The sequence below is a fragment of the Anguilla rostrata genome, chromosome 18 (assembly GCF_018555375.3).
Source record: "Anguilla rostrata isolate EN2019 chromosome 18, ASM1855537v3, whole genome shotgun sequence".
Taxonomy (NCBI): domain Eukaryota; kingdom Metazoa; phylum Chordata; class Actinopteri; order Anguilliformes; family Anguillidae; genus Anguilla; species Anguilla rostrata.
The window spans coordinates 3,547,490-3,567,542 of record NC_057950.1 but is presented as its reverse complement, the minus strand read 5'-3'; the positions used below and the strand labels follow the sequence as shown (position 1 = coordinate 3,567,542).

The following is a 20,053-nucleotide window of genomic DNA, read 5'->3' as shown; positions in this document are numbered from 1 at the left end:
CGGGACAGAGGCCCCGCCCACCGCACAGCGATTGGCCGAGGGCAGGGCTGAGGGGCTGTGGGGAAGCCCTGTGGGCGGGGCGCTGTAATCTCAGCCCTGCTTGGGGGCCGGCGGGCGAGTCAGACCCCGCGAGCCGCTGCTTCTTATGCTGTAGGTGTGCCTGTGTGGAGCCAGAGCAGAGCTCAGCGCCGGGGCAACTCTCCCGCTCACAGCCACCCGAGCGCTCTGCCAAACTTGGGGGGCTTACACACGCACCCGTCCCGGGCCCCGCTCCTGTCCCTGGACCAGAGGATCCACTCCTGGGGGGGCTTTTTGACGCACCCACCCAAGGCCCCCGCTCCTGTCTCTGGACCAGAGGATCCACTCCTGGGGGGCTTTTTGACGTACCTACCTGGGGCCCCGCTCCTGTCGCTGAACCAGAGGATCCACTCCTGGGGGGCTTATTTACACACCCACCTGGACCCCCTTCTTTTCTTGGGAACAGTGGATCTACACCACGCTCAGAGGCCAGGCCAGGGACAAACTGTCCACAGATTCACCCTCTCTCTCTCCTGAGAGTTCCCTTCTCCCCTCCTCCTCCCCCCCTTCCCCATCTCAGCCTGATGCTCTTTTCCTCTCCAACCATGGCGAGACGGCAAAGCCAGGCTTCGCCCGCCGAGGCCGCGACCTTCGCCTACGCCCTGGCCCTCCTCTTCCTCACCTCGTCCGCCGCCGCCGCCGCCGCCGAAGAGTACGACTACTACAGCTGGCAGTCGGACAACTTCCACCAGGGGCGCTTCTACGCCAAGCAGCCGCAGTGCGTGGACATCCCGGCCGACCTGCGGCTGTGCCACGGCGTGGGCTACAAGAGGATGCGGCTGCCCAACCTGCTGGAGCACGAGTCCATGCCCGAGGTCCGGCAGCAGGCCGGCAGCTGGGTGCCCCTGCTGGCCAAGCGCTGCCACGGCGACACGCGGGTCTTCCTCTGCTCGCTCTTCGCGCCCGTGTGCCTGGACCGGCCCATCTACCCCTGCCGCTCGCTCTGCGAGGCGGTGCGGGACGGGTGCGCCCCCGTCATGGAGACCTACGGGTTCCCCTGGCCCGAGATGCTCCAGTGCGACAAGTTCCCCCTCGACAATGACCTGTGCATCCCCATGCAGGCCCCCGGCGGGCACGTCACACAGACCCCAGGTAACGCCAGCCTCCTGCCCGCCTCCTGCCCGCACTGACACACTCACCTGCTGCACGATCAACTAAAGAAAGTCCCATTAGACACGAGCAGTAGGACTAGCAATGGCTATGAAATTGGTGTTAGTGTTTCTAAATGAGTGTTCTTAGTGTTGTACACAGGAACTTTTTTAGTGTAAGTTTAACAAAAAGTTTTAAAAAATGTACATCATCAGAGAGAATTGTACTCAATCAAAGTTGATAACAAAAAATAAAAAATAATAATAGGCAGGCACAGTAGAGCCATGTGCTGCATGTATCACACTAAATCTGTAACAAACTGTGAATTAAATAACTATAATAATACATACATAATAAAAAAAACTTTTTAAAAATATAATAATAAAGATATCATTTTATCCGTAAGCAGTTTGTCATGCTACTGTACACTGTGAAAAGTACAGTACATGCAGGTGGAAGCCTCTCATGGAACTGAACTCCACTATCCATACAAAAAGCATCCTCTCAAATAGCAAGCGAAAAGGAGATTTCGTTTCCATGTTTCCATTTCCAACAGACATACTGTTTTAGTGCCTTTGACCTACAGTGCTTTTCACACTGGTTTAATTTGAGGATTACTTGTAGAGGTCAGCACACAGAATATCGCTGCATCCATCATCCCAGAAAGAGCTGTTGTTCTGTAAAGGGAGAACGCTTAGATATGATCTAATCTCTGTGGACACATGAGGTTATTTGAATGGGGGTAACCCAACAGCATGCTTTACCTAATATACTGTACTGTGTGCCTTGTATTGCAGAGAATGTGGTGCTATGCTAGACAGAGATTAATGAGATTTTAGGGATTTTATTTTTGGCCTTGTAGGAATATGATGAAAGGGTTATAAAACTAGAAAAGCACCAGTGGGTGACTTTCTGTTTATCAAACAACCTAAATTTAGATTGGGCTCTTTAGAAATTGTCCTTTTTTTTTAAACGCCAGTCACTGGTGTAAGGTAATTTGTTGCGTTCTGCAGGAAAACACTTTGCCCACTTTTGTTATTTGAAAACGAATTTCATCCGCAATGTGGAAATGGCTGGCCCTGTTGGGATCTGGCTTTTATACAGTCTCACAGTGAGGTGGTCGGTTAGCTAGGGAACCAATTACTGCATCAGTCATTAGCCTGAATGGGAGAATATTCGTTTATTGAAGGTGATGAGGGACCACCTGGAGAGGACCAGTGAGTTGACAAAAAAGAGGAAAGGAGACAAAAAGAGAGAGAGAGAAAAAGAGAGTGAGAAAGAAACAATAGCCGAGTACTGTGGGACAATAACAGAATCTCCATAGGGAAATTGAAGGGGGAAAGGCCATGGAAAGAAAGTGATTGACAAGGGAGGGAGGGGGGAGTGATTGACAAGGGAGGTGACTGCCAGCTAAATGCTTGAACAATGCTTATTCTCTCCTTCGGATCTGTCCACTGTGGTTGAAAAGGAGTTAAGAACACTTAGCCGACGTGCTTCGGAACACCAGCCCATACAATGAACTGTGAAGGACGAGCAAAGTCAGAAATATAGATATCAGCAGTAAAACGATACACTTGACTAGAATGTGCAAGCTGCAAACTTGCGGTGGTAACGTGCCAGAGTGCATACATTACATGTGTTATTACGTGTGGCTTGCTGCTATAACATTCCAAAAGTGAAAAGCTTCTCTCCTAACCGTCTGACACACTTTCCAATCATAGACCCCCTTCACCCACGAAAAGCTTTAAAACACATAAATACACATACTGTACAATGTCAACTGTCAGCTAATGTATGATTGCACATGATATATATATATATATATATATATATATATAGTGCTATGTAATATTTCCTCTGGTTAACAGAAGGCAGCTTTAATGTGACCAGTTCTGCAGCTGTGTTGTGTCAGTGCTCCTTGCTCCTGCACTGCTCGATAAGACGAGGCCTTGCGAGATTTTTTATTTTAATTATTTATTTTTTATTATTTACGGCACTACGCAGGCATACCAAGTGTGAGCTTGTGCCCCCGCCGCTCCACTCTGGTGTGGCTGAAGGGGGGGTGGTGAAGCTTGTCTAAAACGAACAATACAATCACATTCACAGTGACACAACCAGAAACACCCCAGTGTGGTTCCTTGAGAAGAACGAATAACTTTCTGCGCAGAAAAACCATGATCTACGGTAACCTCAGAGGGGTCAATGACACCGGCTCCCATCCACATTAAACAGAAGAAAAATCACTGAAAACCTTTCCAGCGTCTGGCTCAAGGCCAGCGAACGCTGTCTTGTACAGCGTTATCACGGCCGTCGCGGCCCTGCAGAGAAAGGGGTGTAAACTCCGGCCTAATTGAACACAGAGAGTAAAATGGCAGCCGACCCAGCACCCCACAAGCGCTGCTTCCACCTTTTAGCCTTGAGCTCAAAAATCGTTCAAAGAGATCTTATCGGGAGTTTGGCCGCCAGAGCGGAGATAAAAATCTAAGAGATAAAATCTAATCTGTCCTGACATTTTATGATATTTCTGGACCGCGAGAATTTGTCTGTGGAAAGCAGCAATGTGCGCACACAAGAAAAAATTCACTTTCGGCTCCTGGAGTCTGAGAGGGGGGGTCCCCAGCCAAACGATCAATATTGCTGGCTGTCGGTGAGGGTTTAGCAGCAATTACTGGAAACAAAAGCCTGAAGACGCACAAGAGCTCGACAAACCCGGCTTGCTTTGAACCATAAGTGGGTCACTCACTACAGGAAAACAGTGATGGGTTAAAAAAAAAGTGTAGCTTAGCCACAGTTACATGAAAGAAACTTCGCAGTCTCCTACGGTAGTCCCTCGGGGAAGTCTAAAGTAAGCCAGCTCACGGCACGTTCCCCACGCGTAGCGTGTGGAGCGTGGTGAACTGCGGGAGTCAGGGCAGTGGTAAGCGACAAGTACAAATGATGTGCTCGTGTGTAACAATTCATGTCCTCTGTGGCGTTATTTGTAGAATAATATTCTTGAAACATTGACCTCTGAAACAGAGGGAGCGTATGCGAGGGTGTAAATCGTGACACGGTATGTTGTTTTTTGTGAGTCAAGCCTCTACAGCTGATTAAATAGCTTGAGAGTTCATTCTTCACGTATTTTGCGCGTTGGTTTCTTTTCCACAGACCCGGTCTCGTTTGTTTGCGCTTAACAGTCGACCCCGAGAAGCACGGCACTGTATACCAATGACCGGCCGTTCGGCTTTGAATACGTCAGCTAGGAAAACGCGCAGCAGAATGCCCTCTTTCAGGGTCAGGAGAGAAGCTTAACCTTCTCTGTTCAGTTTCACCAAAACAGCCAGTTCAGGTCTGTTGCCCCCTCCTAGCCCTTATGCAGCCCGTACCCAGCGAAGCGCACACAAACCCACAACCACAGTGAAGCACAAAACCACAAACATTACAAGGACAAAATATGTTCGCTTAACAACGTGGCGAATACCACGCTGTATATGTTGGCTTTATCACGCGTAGGATTTACAACCGATGTGAGAAGCGCACTGTTTTTCAGAGCACCTGGGGGAGATGCGAGGAGACATTCGAAGCCCTTTCTGTCAGTGCTCACTGCACATTTAAACAGACGGTAGGGTCTCCGCACTAAATCACATGCTGTATTTTATCCAGCCGCAATGTTTTTATCTCAGAACTGTTACTGCTCCCCGACTTAAAGAGTCCAAGCAAGTCATTAAAAACAAAAAAAAAAAAACGGTGACCCCCCCGTGCATGATTCTGGGCTCCGTGTTTTCCCAAAAAAATACTCTGGCTATCAGAAGTGCTAAAGACTCACTTAGAGGCTCGGTTTTTTTTTGTTTTCTCTGAAGGCTAGAGAGAGAAGATAAGAGGTGCGGTTTGGATGTGAGGGCCTGGATTTTTGAGAGGGTCCCAGCGAGGGTGGCGTCGGTACCTTTGCGCCGCTGACAAGCTCGATGACACGGCTTCGCGGCAGAGCCCCTTTGGTGCACCGGACCCCCCCTCATACCCCCCGGGGGGGGCGGGGGTGGTCCCTGTCACTCAAACACTCTGCCACACTATTCATCGTTTCCTGGTGGCGACATTCACAGCTAACGTTGGCATATGAACAAAACACGGATTTTCGTTACTTTGTGGACTACTTTTTTTTTTTTTTTTTTTTTAACAAAAATAACTTTTGTGTCCAAGTACACTTCTGATTTTGTGAATCTGATTTCTGGCCTTCTCTATTTCTTCCTCCTTCCTCAATACTGCAGTTTAGCCCAGGTTATGTAGGGCCGTTGCACAAGTCAAATTCAAACTTATGTTACAATTGCGTGTTATTTTGAAATGTTCACAAAGCCAACAAATGTTTTAACTTTATTGAAATATACAGTACAATGCTCAGTTCATGTGAGTTCATATGAGTCTAACAGAGTTCAAATGAGCCAGGAACACTTGTACTTATTTTTGTGAGTTGATTTAACACTAAAAATGTAACTGTGTTTGATTATTAACTATTACCATAATGCAGAGTATATACTCAAACACAGTAAAGTGTTCAGTGTCAAATCAACTCATAAAACTAAGTACAAGTGATCTTATTAGACTCATATGAACTCACAAGAACTCAGCATTGTACCATATATTTAAATAAAGTTGAAGCACTTGTTGGCTTTGTGAACTCAACGCTGTTTGTCCCTCTCCCTGGATGATGTCACATGACGCCATACATGGGCAGGGTTAGCCAATCAGCACACATGTAGGCTTCAAGAATCTGCAGGGGCAGCCCCCAGTCACAGTAACGTACAGCCTCAGCAATACAAATATCAAAGATATATGCTGACTGGTCAAGCAAACATATGAAACCAGAAGCATATGGATTTATGCCTTTTCCAGCTCCTTATTATCATTGATCCAAAAAAGTCATACTTTCTATTGATAAAAAACACTCCCATCAAAACAGAAATTTCATTAAAGTTAGAAAGGGTTTATTCTTAGCAATATTGCTAAAGAATTCACTGGGGGTAGGTCGACAGTGTTTTCCATCAGGAAATGAGTGAACAAAATCAAGCCATTTGCATAAGAGGCCAAAGGGTGTGGTCACTGAAAATGAAATGTTCAATTCAGAGAGACATATAGAAAGATTTGTGAATAATTTAACGAGGTCCTAACTAACTGCTGGACTGATTATTGGCTGTTACCTTAAATCATTACAGATGCACAATGACAGCGGCAGTTTCATTCTGAAAATAAGGCTGCCGTTACATATGCATGCAATTCCAATCGATGATGAACATTCCAGAATTCTGAACCACCTCCCTTCCCAGGTATGTTGTTTCTCAGGGGCTCGACCGGTATCTGGGAATCCAGTCGTGAACTTTGACCTTTATCGTGTTCTCACAAACACACTTTCCAGAGTGGGCCCTCAGCCCTTTCCGTCCAAAATCCCCCTGGTTTTTTTTTTTTTTTTTCCCGCACGGCAGTTAGAGAACGCGTGCTACTTTCAGAGCGATGTCCAGGCCCCTGTTTGCTTTCCCCCCCTGGCAGTGTGAGATGGATCGGGCCTGATAGCAGCGCTGTCCTGAAGCAGCTCACGGGCAGGCCATGGCGTGCACAGCCAGGTAACTGTCAGCTCCTGCCCTGCGTCGCCTCCGCCTTCTCCCACCTCCCTCTGGGATTTAGCCGCACGGTCTGTTTCCATGACAACCCTTACCTGCGTCTCCAGCGTTCCGTTCTGGTCGCCGTACGGTTTCGGGTTAGTTCTGTGAACTGCCACCTCGAGCGAACTGCGGGGCTTATCTGTTCAAACCATTCCTTTCTCACGGTGCGTTTGTGAATGTCATATCAGACAACAATGGAAAAACGTCTCCTAAAATAGAATGAAATAGAAAAAAAGAGCTAGATGAATTTATTCGGCATAAACACTTTGTATTTTTGTATAACGGTTTATTAATGGAAACAATATCCACTTAATTTTAAACTTTTTGGGGGAAAAAATAAGCAGCAATGTGCTATGACATTGCGTATTGTTTCTGCGTGTATATTGTTTATATCTGTTTATAAACTATTTACTGTGTGTTGGTTGTCGGATAAATATTTAAGCCACTGTGTTGTAAATGATTTAAATAAGCACTGTGTTCTCTCTGCAATACTAAAAAAAGACATCCCCCTCAGGCCTGTTCTGGGGGGGCCAGCAAAAAACAAGTTCACTTTAGATTTGAGCAATTTTTATGTACAAATATCCTCTTATAAGTACAAGTGTGTTTCTCTGTGGAATCAGTTTCGGGTGATTGCTGTCCTACAGAGAAACCCACCCACTGCTTTTGTCTCTGTGTCTTTGTGAGACAATTACATCTCCCCGCCTGGTAGAACTTAGTGTCAATGCAACGGAATTCCTCTAGCATTGATTGTTTTGAACTTTGACCCCTCGTTATCTTCTCAGTGCCCGGGCATTTAAAGGTTTGGCTGATAAAGGTGGAAAAACTCCGGTGTTTCACCTTAAATGAAGGCAGGTCTGGGAATCCCGTAGCGTTTCTTCAACACAGCACACACTCGTATTAAGATTATCTGCAGTGGAATTTTCTCTTCTGACCCTCTCTCCTGAGCAGAGCCCAGAGCATGCCCCAATCCCATTAACTACAGCTGCGTGTGTATGTAACTCTCGTAGGCTTTTTGAGAAATATGAGATGGCTGTTTTTATAAATGACAGAATACCATGCTGTTGTGCACTGGCTGTGCATTTATCAGTAAAAAGGGATTCACTTGAACTGAGAGCAGCCATTTTGAACACAGTAAATCAGGTGAACGAGATATGAAATCTTTCAGCCCGCATTTCAGCTGTCACTTTAAACAGATGGGAGTTCTACAGTGAGAACATTCATGGAAAGCTCTAGAACTCTCTCCCCAAAATACTGGATGGCAGGGCTTTATGTTGGAGGCGTGTCAGCCCTTTTCCTAAGAAGGCCTTTCTGACCATAAATACTACAGATGAGGTCAGAGAGGGCGAGAGAGGCGGACACAGAGAGAAGAGAGAGAGAAAGAGAGAGAGTGAGAGAGACTGACATTCATTTGCACTGAACGGCATGTCTCTAATCGCCCATCTCAGGGCTGCGTAGCGGGGTGCGTCTGTGTTTGCTCTTGTGTGACAGAACTGGGTTTAATCTGATCCAGGTCAGACATCTGCATTTTCAGCAATAAGTATCAATTTATTTATCCCAAGAACTGAAAAATCAATGGAAAGTCAATGGAAACTTTTTTTATTCTGAAAAGTGTCTACTTGGTAGCCTAGGGTGGAGCATTACTGTCATGTACTGTCAAATTTTTCATGTTTTTTTTTAAACTGTTAGATTCAACAATTAAATAGTAATTGCGCAATAAAATTTGCATAAATTTGTCATGTTTAAGTCTGTACCCTGCAGGGGGGGTGTTAAATTATTTTCACAGATATATATATATATATATATATATATATACTTAAAATGGATATAAACGACCTCAGAACTGGGTAATGTCTCCAATTCTCTGTCATTCTGAGTATATTTATAACGCATACAGGGTGAGCGCTGTGAGATTTTCATGTACGATAAGCCGTGTAGCAAGCTTGCAGGTGCATCGTTCTTAGCTAGTCTGTCTTTTGTCATTTGATGGAAAATTGGTAGCTTTGCAGGATCCACATTAGCAATAATTTTAAAAAAGATTCTCAACCCGCCATGGCTTTGGTCATGAATCCGAGCACAGTCCGACGTGTTCACTGTGTCACTGTTACTCTCCATTACAGAGTGGTGTAATACTGTACAGGGATAACACATCACTGTTCACTGCGTCACAGTTACTCTCCATTACAGAGTGGTTTAACGGTGTACAGGGATAACACATGTCACTGTTCACTGTGTCACTGTTACTCTCCATTACAGAGTGGTGTAATGCTGCACAGGGATAACACATCACTGTTCACTGCGTCACAGTTACTCTCCATTACAGAGTGGTGTAATACTGCACAGGGATAACACATCACTGTTCACTGCGTCACAGTTACTCTCCATTACAGAGTGGTGTAATGCTGCACAGGGATAACACATCACTGTTCACTGCGTCACTCTTACTCTCCATTACAGAGTGGTGTAATGCTGCACAGGGATAACACATCACTGTTCACTGTGTCACTGTTACTCTCCATTACAGAGTGGGGTAATACTGTACAGGGATAACACATCACTGTTCACTGCGTCACAGTTACTCTCCATTACAGAGTGGTGTAATACTGCACAGGGATAACACATCACTGTTCACTGTGTCACTCTTACTCTCCATTACAGAGTGGTGTAATGCTGCACAGGGATAACACATCACTGTTCACTGTGTCACTGTTACTCTCCATTACAGAGTGGTGTAATACTGCACAGGGATAACACATGTCACTGTTCACTGTGTCACTCTTACTCTCCATTACAGAGTGGTGTAATGCTGCACAGGGATAATCCATAATCCTTCTCCCTCTGACTTTTGGCTTAATGTCACTTTCTCATAAAGTCTGACCGGGGTTTCCTAAACACCCAGATTGTGAAGGGAAGCGGAGGGCAGTTTGGGGAGGGGGGGTGGGGGGGGTTGTTAGGGGGTCAGGGTCCTTTACAAAGCTGAAAGCTAAATCAATTATCCGCTGTCCGAACCTCTGATAACGCCACAGTGACCTGTCGCTGAGTCTGGGACCTTTGCAGACCACATTCCTGCAGTGTGGGGAGGGGAAACGGCCGATGTTCTGTGTTAATAGGACAGAGACCATTTCAGCTTTTGAATCAGCACATGGCCACATAGACAACTGAACCTTTACTTGCATAAAATAAATGTTAAAATAAAAAAAAAACGAAACAGGCCTGTCTTTCAGTGCTCTACCTACCCTCAGTATTACAGAGTGGTCTTGCAACCTAGTGGCTTAATTGCAGCCCCCCCCACCCCCCCCACCCCCACCCCCGCCCAGACATCTTATTTATTCTACACATATGAGCTCATTAATTTTTTTCCACATTATACAATAGTGCTGAAAACAGGCTCCAAGAAGTCAGTTCTGCAAATCTATCAGCAATTTTGATAACTGTGAAAACTCAGGGGTCAATATCAATGTACTCTGGTTTTCATTCCAACCTTAACTGCAGTTCCTGAAGTATAAACAGCTGTTCATTGGTTTTAATTAGACGGCTTTAATGTCTGTTGATGGCAGATTTACTTTCCTAATGCCACTCTGAATCAAGCATATACTCATGTTACAAAGAATGAGTTTTAATATTTTTCATTTAAAGATTTCAATCAGATATACTCTGATGGCTACTGTTTTTATTTTATCCGATGTGCCGTGGTGAATTATTCCTTTAGAAAAGGGATTGCATCATTCACGGGTTATTTGATGGCACTGCAGTTAAAATCGAGTGAATTCAGTTGAACCCTGAATGCCGAAAGAGGGCAAACAGGGCCTTTGAAACACCATTTGTGAAAAGTGTGAGAAGCTAAGCACACAAGCTTATGGAACTTAAACACTTTTTGAACAACCCTAATAAAGAGATGGGTTGGAGTGAAAATCAGGAAACGCAGGGCTAATCCAGGACTGGAGTTGGGAACCACTTGCCTAGAAAAAGCAGTTCAGTCCAGACCCCAGAATCCATCCTCCATTTTGGACCTAACCAATATTTCCTAACCTATCATGTCGGCTTATTGAAGATGGTTCAAAGTTGAATGCAGCATTATACCAGGAATTAGGCTAGCACCAATCACCTACTGGAAAATGACCCTTTGTCTTTGCTGGTACTTCCCTGAGTAACCAGAAGGGGGTGATCTCACTCAGGGGAACCAACATTCATGGAGGACACAGGAAGACGTGGAAAATTAGTGTCATCCACTCACGATTTATAGCCATTATTGATATCCATGATGCATTACCTGTAGCACTGAATGAAGTTAGTACGGCTGTATGTGGTTATGTATATAGAGTAGACTACTGTAAGTCATCTGTCTGTCCGTGTAAAAAACCTAGAAAGTGAGGCAAAGGAAAGGTTATCTGGTGCAGCTCATTGAATTAAAATTTCAGGTTAAAAACACACTCAGTTCCCTAACCAAAAATAAAAGCATCTTTTAAATAACAATGGTGTAAATGCACTGAAAATATTTGCACTTGTCCACTGTTGTCTAGCTATGTCTAGACAAGTTAAATAACATTTGAACCTACGTTATTTCCACTGGCTCAATGTTTAAAACGGCCATAGATAAATATTTATCGAAAATGTCTTTCCTCTGTCCACCAGTTTTTAGTCCATTTAGAAATGTCAGCATTTATAAATAGCATCCTCTTCAGCTGTTTTAAAGAACTGTATTAATGTATAAATAAACAAAGTGTAAGCCTGCTGTGTTTTTTGCCATCTGGCTGCTACAACAAAAATCTTCTGAAAATTTGAACCTAGAGTGTGACAAAGCTGTTACATCATCAATCACGGTTCCCTAACCCGGTGTGGCTTCAGTAAATTGCCGTTGGTAAAAGTGGACAGTTGGTAAAGTGTGGGCTGTTAGGTGTTCAGGTTTTCCTGGATGCGTCTGCCCAGTGAGGTAATATGTACAGTGATGTCGTGGAAACGAGTTCAGAAACGTGAGCCTGACGCTGTTCTTCTGTTTGTTTGGGTCCCCGCAGCCTCCAAGGTCTGCCCTCCGTGCGACAACGAGCTGAAGGCCGAGAGCATAATGGAGCATTTCTGCGCCAGCGACTTCGGTAGGTACCCCAAACCGCCAGGTTGCCAAGGTGTTAGCTCCAGAAAAAAAAACTTTTTGCACACAAACTATTTGTTGGGAATCGAACCTGCAACCTTTCAGTTACAAGCCCAATTCCCGAACCATTATACTACACCTTTCGTTTACACATAAACATTTTACAGGCTGCATATGGTGTTGCTGCATATTGGTTGTATTTCACCCTCAGTGAATGCATCTTTCAGACTCACATGGTGATGCTGGTCCTTGAATGGTGTGTTTTGGTGTGGTGCTCCTCCTGAATATCTTTACTTTGCGGTAAATATGAGCGTGGTCAGATCGTTCAGGGGAACTTTTGTTCTCCACGTTTTATTTGTTACTGCAATTGCACAAGACATGGAAAATGAAACGGAAGGATTCCGTTTGGTGGGTAAGGATTTGTTTGCGTGCCAAATGTAACATGACCTTTGCCCCCAAAACATTCTTGGCCTTGGCCACCAGGCTTGAATCGAAAGCTTCACTCTTTGCTATTTTGAGCCGTTCACTGTATACATGATGCTGAATGATTAATATACCAATGGTAATAGAGCCAGCTCCTCACCATCTAAGGCAGGGGTTCCCAAATTGGGTCAGGAATTTTTGGGGAGTCATGGGATGGGTTGATGTTGAGGTGGGTCATGACAGGGACATGACAGAAATAACTAACTGAAAATCAAAAACTTTCCCCCAAAAATGGCATATTTTGAAAATTTAGCTCTGAACGTTTTACAAGCACTACACTAGTTAGTGTGTGATAGCAATGGTCTTTATCAGTTATTTTCAGACCTGGGTCAAACACTTATTTGTTTTGGATTCAAATACTTTTCACTGCTTTACTGATCTTGTCTGGTGTATTAGAACCAATTAAATACTCTCAAAAAATGCAAACCCTACCTTCGGGTCATATTGGCAGGCTCAATTGCACCAGGCAAGATCGATAGAGCACAGAAAATCCAAAATAAATGCGTATTTGACCCAGGTTATGTGGTTATTTTACATTGTTTTATTGTTTGTTTGGATATACAGTACGGTAGTTTAATAAGGAGTGGATGCCATAGATGGTAATTAATGGACTGATTCTTCTCGTTTTCTTCCCATGGCCTCACAGTAAGTCAATCATAAAATGTGGCACTTTTCATGAAATATCATGGCAATAACCTCTGGGCAGAGGATACTAAGCATGACCACATACTGCCCACTCTGCACAGTGTTTGCATTTGCCACATGAACGCGATCGCAAAGGTGCTGAATTTGAGCTTTTTAAAGAATGCGTTTTGTGGTTTTAAGGGAACATGGGAGTACCCGACCAGTACAGGGGAAAAGCAGTGTGAGGACACAGATATCCACAAATCTACCGAATGTTTAGGAACACCAGTGCATTAGCGGTGGGTAAGGAGTGACAGGTGTTAATACATGAGTTTAAGCAAATTTCCATTACTTGTCTCTGGCGATAATAATGTCTGGATGCTAACCTGCATTTAGTTGTGATTGTTTATTCGGATTTACACCAGTGAAGAGCAGATTGTCATGGACTGCAAGAGGTGGTCAGGCTCAGTATTAGTAAAGATCCATGCAAAGCTTTGGCACATGCAAATTTTGACACTGTGGCCCTCCAGGACTGGAGTTAAACCTGCAAACACTGCGGCCCCCTCTAGGACCGGAGTTAAACCTCCAAACACTGCAGCCCCCTCCAGGACCGGAGTTAAACCTGCAGACACTGCGGCCCTCCAGAACTGGAGTTAAAACTGCAGACACTGCGGCCCTCCAGGACTGGAGTTAAACATGCAGATACTGCAGCCCTCCAGGACTGGAGTTAAACCTGCAGACACTGCGGCCCTCCAGGGCTGGAATTAAACCTGCAGACACTGTGGTCCCCGTCTGGAGTCTGCGAAATTCTTGCTCTAGTGGTTTCTTGATTGCATGAAATCACCACTTGGGACGAATAACAGCCAGAGCTCATTGCGCAATACTGCACTGCTACCAAAGTTATTTACCAGACCTGGGTCAACAGTCAGATGCTTATCTGAGATACTTTATTTCTCCTTGCTAGTCTATTTTGAAAAGACAGATTCCTGGAAATTGTTCTTGAAACATGCTGCTATCCAACACATACTGTATATGAAATAAATCTGCTCTGAATATTGAGGATAATAGCTATTTATTTTAACATATAGATATTTATCAAATATGCCTATTAAACCATTCCATAAAATTATTTGACCCAGGTCCAGGCATTTCTGACATATAAATTCCACATTATAAACAAACGTATAAAACATCATTTTAGATCCTGCTCACACGTCTAAAACCATTCCTATGTTCCAATGAAACTACCACTTCTTTCAGCTTTAACTGGAATATTTTTACCCAGATAAAACTGCGCACACTAAGAGAGAAGGCTGTTTCTCAACCTCTTTTGCCTTCACATTGGCATGAGTTATGGCGATGAACGACGTCCAAAATAAAACACTCTGAAAGAACTTTCAGCTTGGCAAGGATGCAGTTCTGCTGCAAAAGACTGATGTGGCATCATCAGTTTAAAATGCAGCTCCCCTACGTGGAAAACTGAAGAAGCGGCCAGAAAGCGTAATCCATAGCTGGAGTAGGCCGTCTTATACGGTCCGTACTTGTTATTGTTGTTGATTACAAAATCAAACGGCGTAATATGGTACAAGCTGAAGGAGCACAAAGTAACATTATCACGGTACTATAAATCTGCAATTAGTGTGTATCAGCGTGACTGCATGGAAAGCTTTGCTCAGAGCCAGTTTGAAACAAAGCTACGGAGAGTTTTCCCAAATAGTTCCCCGTTCCTCATCGGGTGTGTGTGTGCAGAGAACGCTGTGAGTGAAACAAAACCCAGAGATGTATAAATTCAATGGCAATAAAACTGATTAATTATTATTATGATTGTTCTTCTCAGTGATGTATTTTCCAAGTATGACCTTAGTGTGAGTTTGTGTCCTGTGTTTTGTAGTTGTTCCAATGACCTTTGGTATGCACTTATTGTACGTCGCTTTGGATAAAAGCATCTGCCAAATTAATGTAATGTAATATAATATTACTGGGAAATGTAATGAAAGTAGCTTCATAATTATTTAATGGCTTTCGGCCTAAACGTTAATTTTCCTGCATCAGCCTCGTTTGTCGTCTTAACTGCTCTCTAGGTTGCTCTGGATATCTTAAAATCTTTTCTTAACAGACTTGGCCCGGCATCCTAATTATAATTAAATGGAATCTTTGGCTTACGAGTTAATGCGTGCCTGGCATCAACATTTGTCCTCCTCTGTGACTTATGACTGAATGCGAGTGTTCATTTCATTCGTCACAGAGGTAGTGTGATGATTTCAGTAATGACTAAAATTAATTCGCTATCCCTGTTTGTAAAGAATGAAATGAAAAATTGCGTTTAGTGTCAAGTCAAAGTTGAGGGAAAATGTTGACGCTTTGCTTGGTGGGTTATTACTGTACATTTTCTGACGGTTGTTTTCTCACTAGTTGAACAGTGTAGGGACCATGGTTGCCCTGGGCAACAGCTGGGTGACAGAACACTCACCCCTAGTCACAGAATTTTTTTTATTTATTTATTTTTTTTATCCCCCTGTCTCAAGCCTGGTAGCATGTGTATGTGCGCGCAAAAGGCTATGCCTTAAAAAATATGTTTTTGGGGTTTTTTAAAAAAAGGAAAAGACTGCTTCTCCTCAGAATGACAGGTGCTCTGTCTGAAGTGCCCACCCGACCCCCCCCCATACCCCCAGCCCCTCGCCCCCTCCCCAACACACCTCCCACAGCTTAAAGAGCGCTTGTTTAAAGAGTTGGTTCAAACTGTCACCAGGATGCTGCGCAGGCCTGCTTGCGTAAAACAGTCTTTTGCTACAGTCTGTTTGGGGAGGGGCAAAATGGGCGATAGGGGGGTGGGGGGGGGGGGTGGAGAGTGGTTACCCAACACAAGGTAATTTAAAGGTATTTTTCCTCCCGTCAGATCGTGTTTGGGGCCTTGGTCGAAGCCACCCCTGCGTTGGCGCCTTGGTGGGAGCCAGGCTGATTAGGCCTGCGCTACATATCTGTCCTGTGTGTGGCTTTCTCTACGCGGAGAGGAGCCCTGTCACCCGCCCATCCGCGATCGGTCTGCATGCCCCGGAGCCTTTGCTCCGACCAGCGCTTTAAAGGCTAATCGTGCTCCCTCCTGTGTTCCCCTTTTGCTGCCCTTTTTCCAGTGGGTGAGCACCCCCTGCTGGAATCATGTTTATTTTAATCGCGGTATTTTTAACCTCTAACAAGGAACCTGGTGTTCAACTTGGCAGATAGTCACAGTGATTCCTCATGATGGCTACAAGTGCTGTTTTTTTCTGTCCATGCTCCATATCTGCATGAAAGCATAAAAACTAGATGAAAAAAGTTAATCTAATCCGTATTGTCATATTTACTGTAGAAGTGGGTGGCAAAGTGGTGCCATGAGTTGTACTGTCGCCTCACAGCAAGAAAATACTGAGTTTTGCATGTTCTCCCCTGTGTCCATATGAGTTTCGTCCAGGTACTCTGGTCTCCTCCCACAGATCAGAGACATGTAAGCTAGGCTAATTGGAGAGTCTGAATTGTCCTTAGGGTGTGAATTTGTGAGTGAATGGTGTGCGGGCCCTTTGATGGATGGTCTGGTACCAAACCCAGACTGTGCCAGCACCCACTGTGGTAGGCAGTACTACAGGACAATGCACAATTGGTTTTAGTGTTGCCCAGGGCTGGGAGGGTGTAATTTGGCTGGGACTACAGTGTCTCATTGCTCACTAGTGGCCCCTGCTGGTAAGTCTGTTGAGTTGCACGTGAAGTGCCTTCCTCTCGCTTGTGTCAGATTCGGGGCCCTACTTTCAAACTGTAGTGTGGTAAGACGCTCCAAATAGCAAGTGCGTTTGAGGAGCGCACATTCTTGTCTTCACTCTACGCACACACACACACACACGGTGCAGAGTCACGTGGACGCTGGGGCATCTCTGAACACTTTTTTGTTTTTGCTGTCATTTCCCCCTCTCTCTCTCAGCGCTGAAGATGAAGATTAAGGAGGTGAAGAAGGAGAAAGGCGACCGCAAGCTGGTGGCGGCGCAGAAGAAGAAGAAGGTGCTGAAGATGGGCGGGTTGAGGAAGAAGGACCTGAAGAAGCTGGTGCTGTACATAAAGAACGGGGCGGACTGCCCCTGCGCCCAGCTGGACGGCCTGGGCGGCAGCAGCAGCAGCAGCAGCTTCCTCATCATGGGCCGCCGGGTGGAGCACCAGCTGCTGCTCATGTCCATACACAAGTGGGAGAAGAAGAGCAAGGAGCTCAGGTTCGCCGTCAAGTACATGAAGTCACAGCAGTGCCCCACCTACCACACCGTCTTCCAGTGATCCCACGCATACTCACGCACACACACACACACACACACACAGATCCACATGCATGCACACACTCACACGCTCTTTCACTCACACACACACACACACACACACACACAGAACCACATGCACACACACAGAGAACCTCATGGACACACTCACACACACTCACAGTCTCTTCCACTCACACACACTCACACACGCAAACACACACACACACAGAACCACATGCGCACACACACACCACACAACACATACACAGGAACTAATACACACACACACCCACACACACACACACAGAACCACATGCACACACACACACCCAAATCCTCAAGCACACATACAGGCACACATACACACAATTATGCACACAATAACACACACAGGTGCACATATATGCAAACGCAGGTGCACATGCTTACACACATGCACTCACACAAAAAATCTGAAACACAAACATAAGCATCACCTGAGAATACTTGTGCAGGCATGTACACACATGCACACATGTTACTTGCACACTCACATGTATGCACAAATGCACATTGATGTACATGCACCTGCACGTATACACACACACACAAACACATCCACAAACCAACACACATGCTGCCCCTTGAGACACCCTAAAAACGCTGGGCTCACCTCACTGACTCCCAGAAAAAATTCTGGCATCAGTAGATTAACAGCAGTAGCAATCACGCTGATCTCTTCAGCTTGTGTTTACGGTATAGACTATGGGGCAACGAGACAGGAAAGCACATATACTGAAAAGTCATTTTTTATTTTCATACCAGCAACAAATGTCAATAAACGCAAAGACGTGGAGAAAAATTGCTGCAGGTGAAAACATTTGCATTTTTGGTTCTATTTGTTACTGAGTAGCAGGAGAGTGAGTTTTGCAGTAGCAGGAAAGGGGCGACATAGAAAAGAGTAGCATGGACTGTGGAGGTTCTCGTTGGCGGACATTTTCTGTTTGTGAAGGCACAGCACAAGAAAACTAGAAAAATTATTTTTAAAAATAATGTCATAACAGAAACTCCCCCCATGCTGATCCATGAAAGGACCAATAGCTTATTTTGTAGATATGAGAAAAAATATATATATCATGTAAAAAAAAAAAAGAGAGAGAGAAGAGTAGGTTGTTACTATGAAAACGTGGTAGGTTTTTGGGGGGCAAAGGTGTGGAAGTCCTCTTTTCAAAAGGAGGAGGGTAACTGAGGAAAGCTGTCAGTGACTGTTCTACAGAGCAGCACTCACTGTGGAACACTGCCTAGACTCCAGACTGCACACCTGGAGAGATCCACCTGGGAGTGATCCATCTGGAGAGATCCATCTGGAGAGATCTACCTGGGAGAGATCCATCTGGAGAATTTACCTGGGAGAGATCCATCTGGAGAGATCTACCTGGGAGAGATCCATCTGGAGAGATCGACTTGGAGAGATCCACCTTGAGAGTGATCCACCTGGAGAGATCTACCTGGGAGAGATCCACCTGGGAGAGAGGAACACAAGCGTGGACTGTGGCGCCTAGCCGCAAGGAACAGTGGACTGGACTGAACCTAAATCCGCCAGTTTGCTAAATTTCTGCTCACCGTTATTTGATTTTCTCGTGATCATTATGAAATGTTCCTTTTTTAAAACTGATATTATCATTTGCTTGAAATATACATCTTTTGGTATGATGGAAATTCTACAGACATAGCATCTGCATTCACCGTTGCTGTAATGGATGAAAAATTGATGATTTTGTTTAATCAATAAACTTGTAAGTAGTTATGTTAGCGAAAAACCTTTCTTTGTGTGCAAAACAATAAAACATACTTGACATTTTTATACAGAGCAACAACTACAGGTATGTAGACTTATTACAAGGCAGTACATTTGCGATCTGCTTGCGAACATACTCTTCGGTTTGTCAGTTTGTGGCATAGGGTCATGCTTTAAACTCATTTGAGGAGCAAACAAGGGGGCAAGAACTTGACTTGCGACTTGGGTAGAGATTTAAGGTGGGGGGGGGGGATTTTTGACCTCTCACCTCATCAGGGAGCTGGTGTCAAAATCCAGGAGACTCCCAGAGCTACTCCTGGAGAGGTGCGATGTACAGGTCAGGGATGGTAACTCATAGACACATTTATCTGAGAGGTACAGTATTTCACATTTTGTAGTAAGCTACATTTTCACTGGTTTCCTGGCTACGGGACACCTGTTGGACTTGCTGCGCAAGCAGTGTTGTGTGAGAGGGGGGGCCCACTTACTGCCAAACTCCCCCCAAACCCCCCGCCTCACCCCCCAGCCCCTGCCCGCCATCCTGCTTTCAGCGCCTCTTCGAAGGTCACTTACAGTAATTAATAAGGGGCTGGCGAAGGCGGCCCGTGGAGGACAGGGGGCCTCATTGTGCCCGGCCACCGCTGATGAATGTGCTGAGCTGACACGCCCCCCCACAGCGAGGGCAATCAAAAGGTAATTTAGATCACCCCCCCTCTCCTCACACACACATACCCACCCATCCACCCACCCACCCCCACTTCAACTAGCACGTCACAATGATCGCCCAGGAGGGGCAGAATCAATGTGGGGGGGGGCGGTTGGGCTTCGGTCGGGGGGGGCCTCTCCTAGTACCCCCCCCTTCCCCGTGATCTGTAACCTACTGTATCTACAGTCCTGCTTGCTTTGCAAAATGGGCTCTTTTGTCTGCTCCTCATTGCCAGTGCTGTAGTCAGGGCAACAGGCCCTGCCTCCCAGGCCGGCAGCAGCGGTTGGCCTGCCCCTGGTTTGGGGCTCC

At 45.3% G+C, this 20,053-nt stretch overlaps 1 protein-coding gene across 1 annotated transcript; it reads left to right on the top strand.

The window, feature by feature from the left end:
• Nucleotides 1-544: 544 nt before the first annotated feature.
• On the top strand, nt 545-19,047 carry LOC135244873 (secreted frizzled-related protein 5-like). The gene is made up of 3 exons (XM_064317515.1): nt 545-1,170; nt 11,807-11,884; nt 16,937-19,047. The coding sequence occupies exons 1-3, from the start codon at nt 603-605 to the stop codon at nt 17,278-17,280; spliced, it is 990 nt and encodes a 329-aa protein (XP_064173585.1). The 5' UTR covers nt 545-602; the 3' UTR covers nt 17,281-19,047.
• The last annotated feature ends 1,006 nt before the right edge of the window (nt 19,048-20,053 follow it).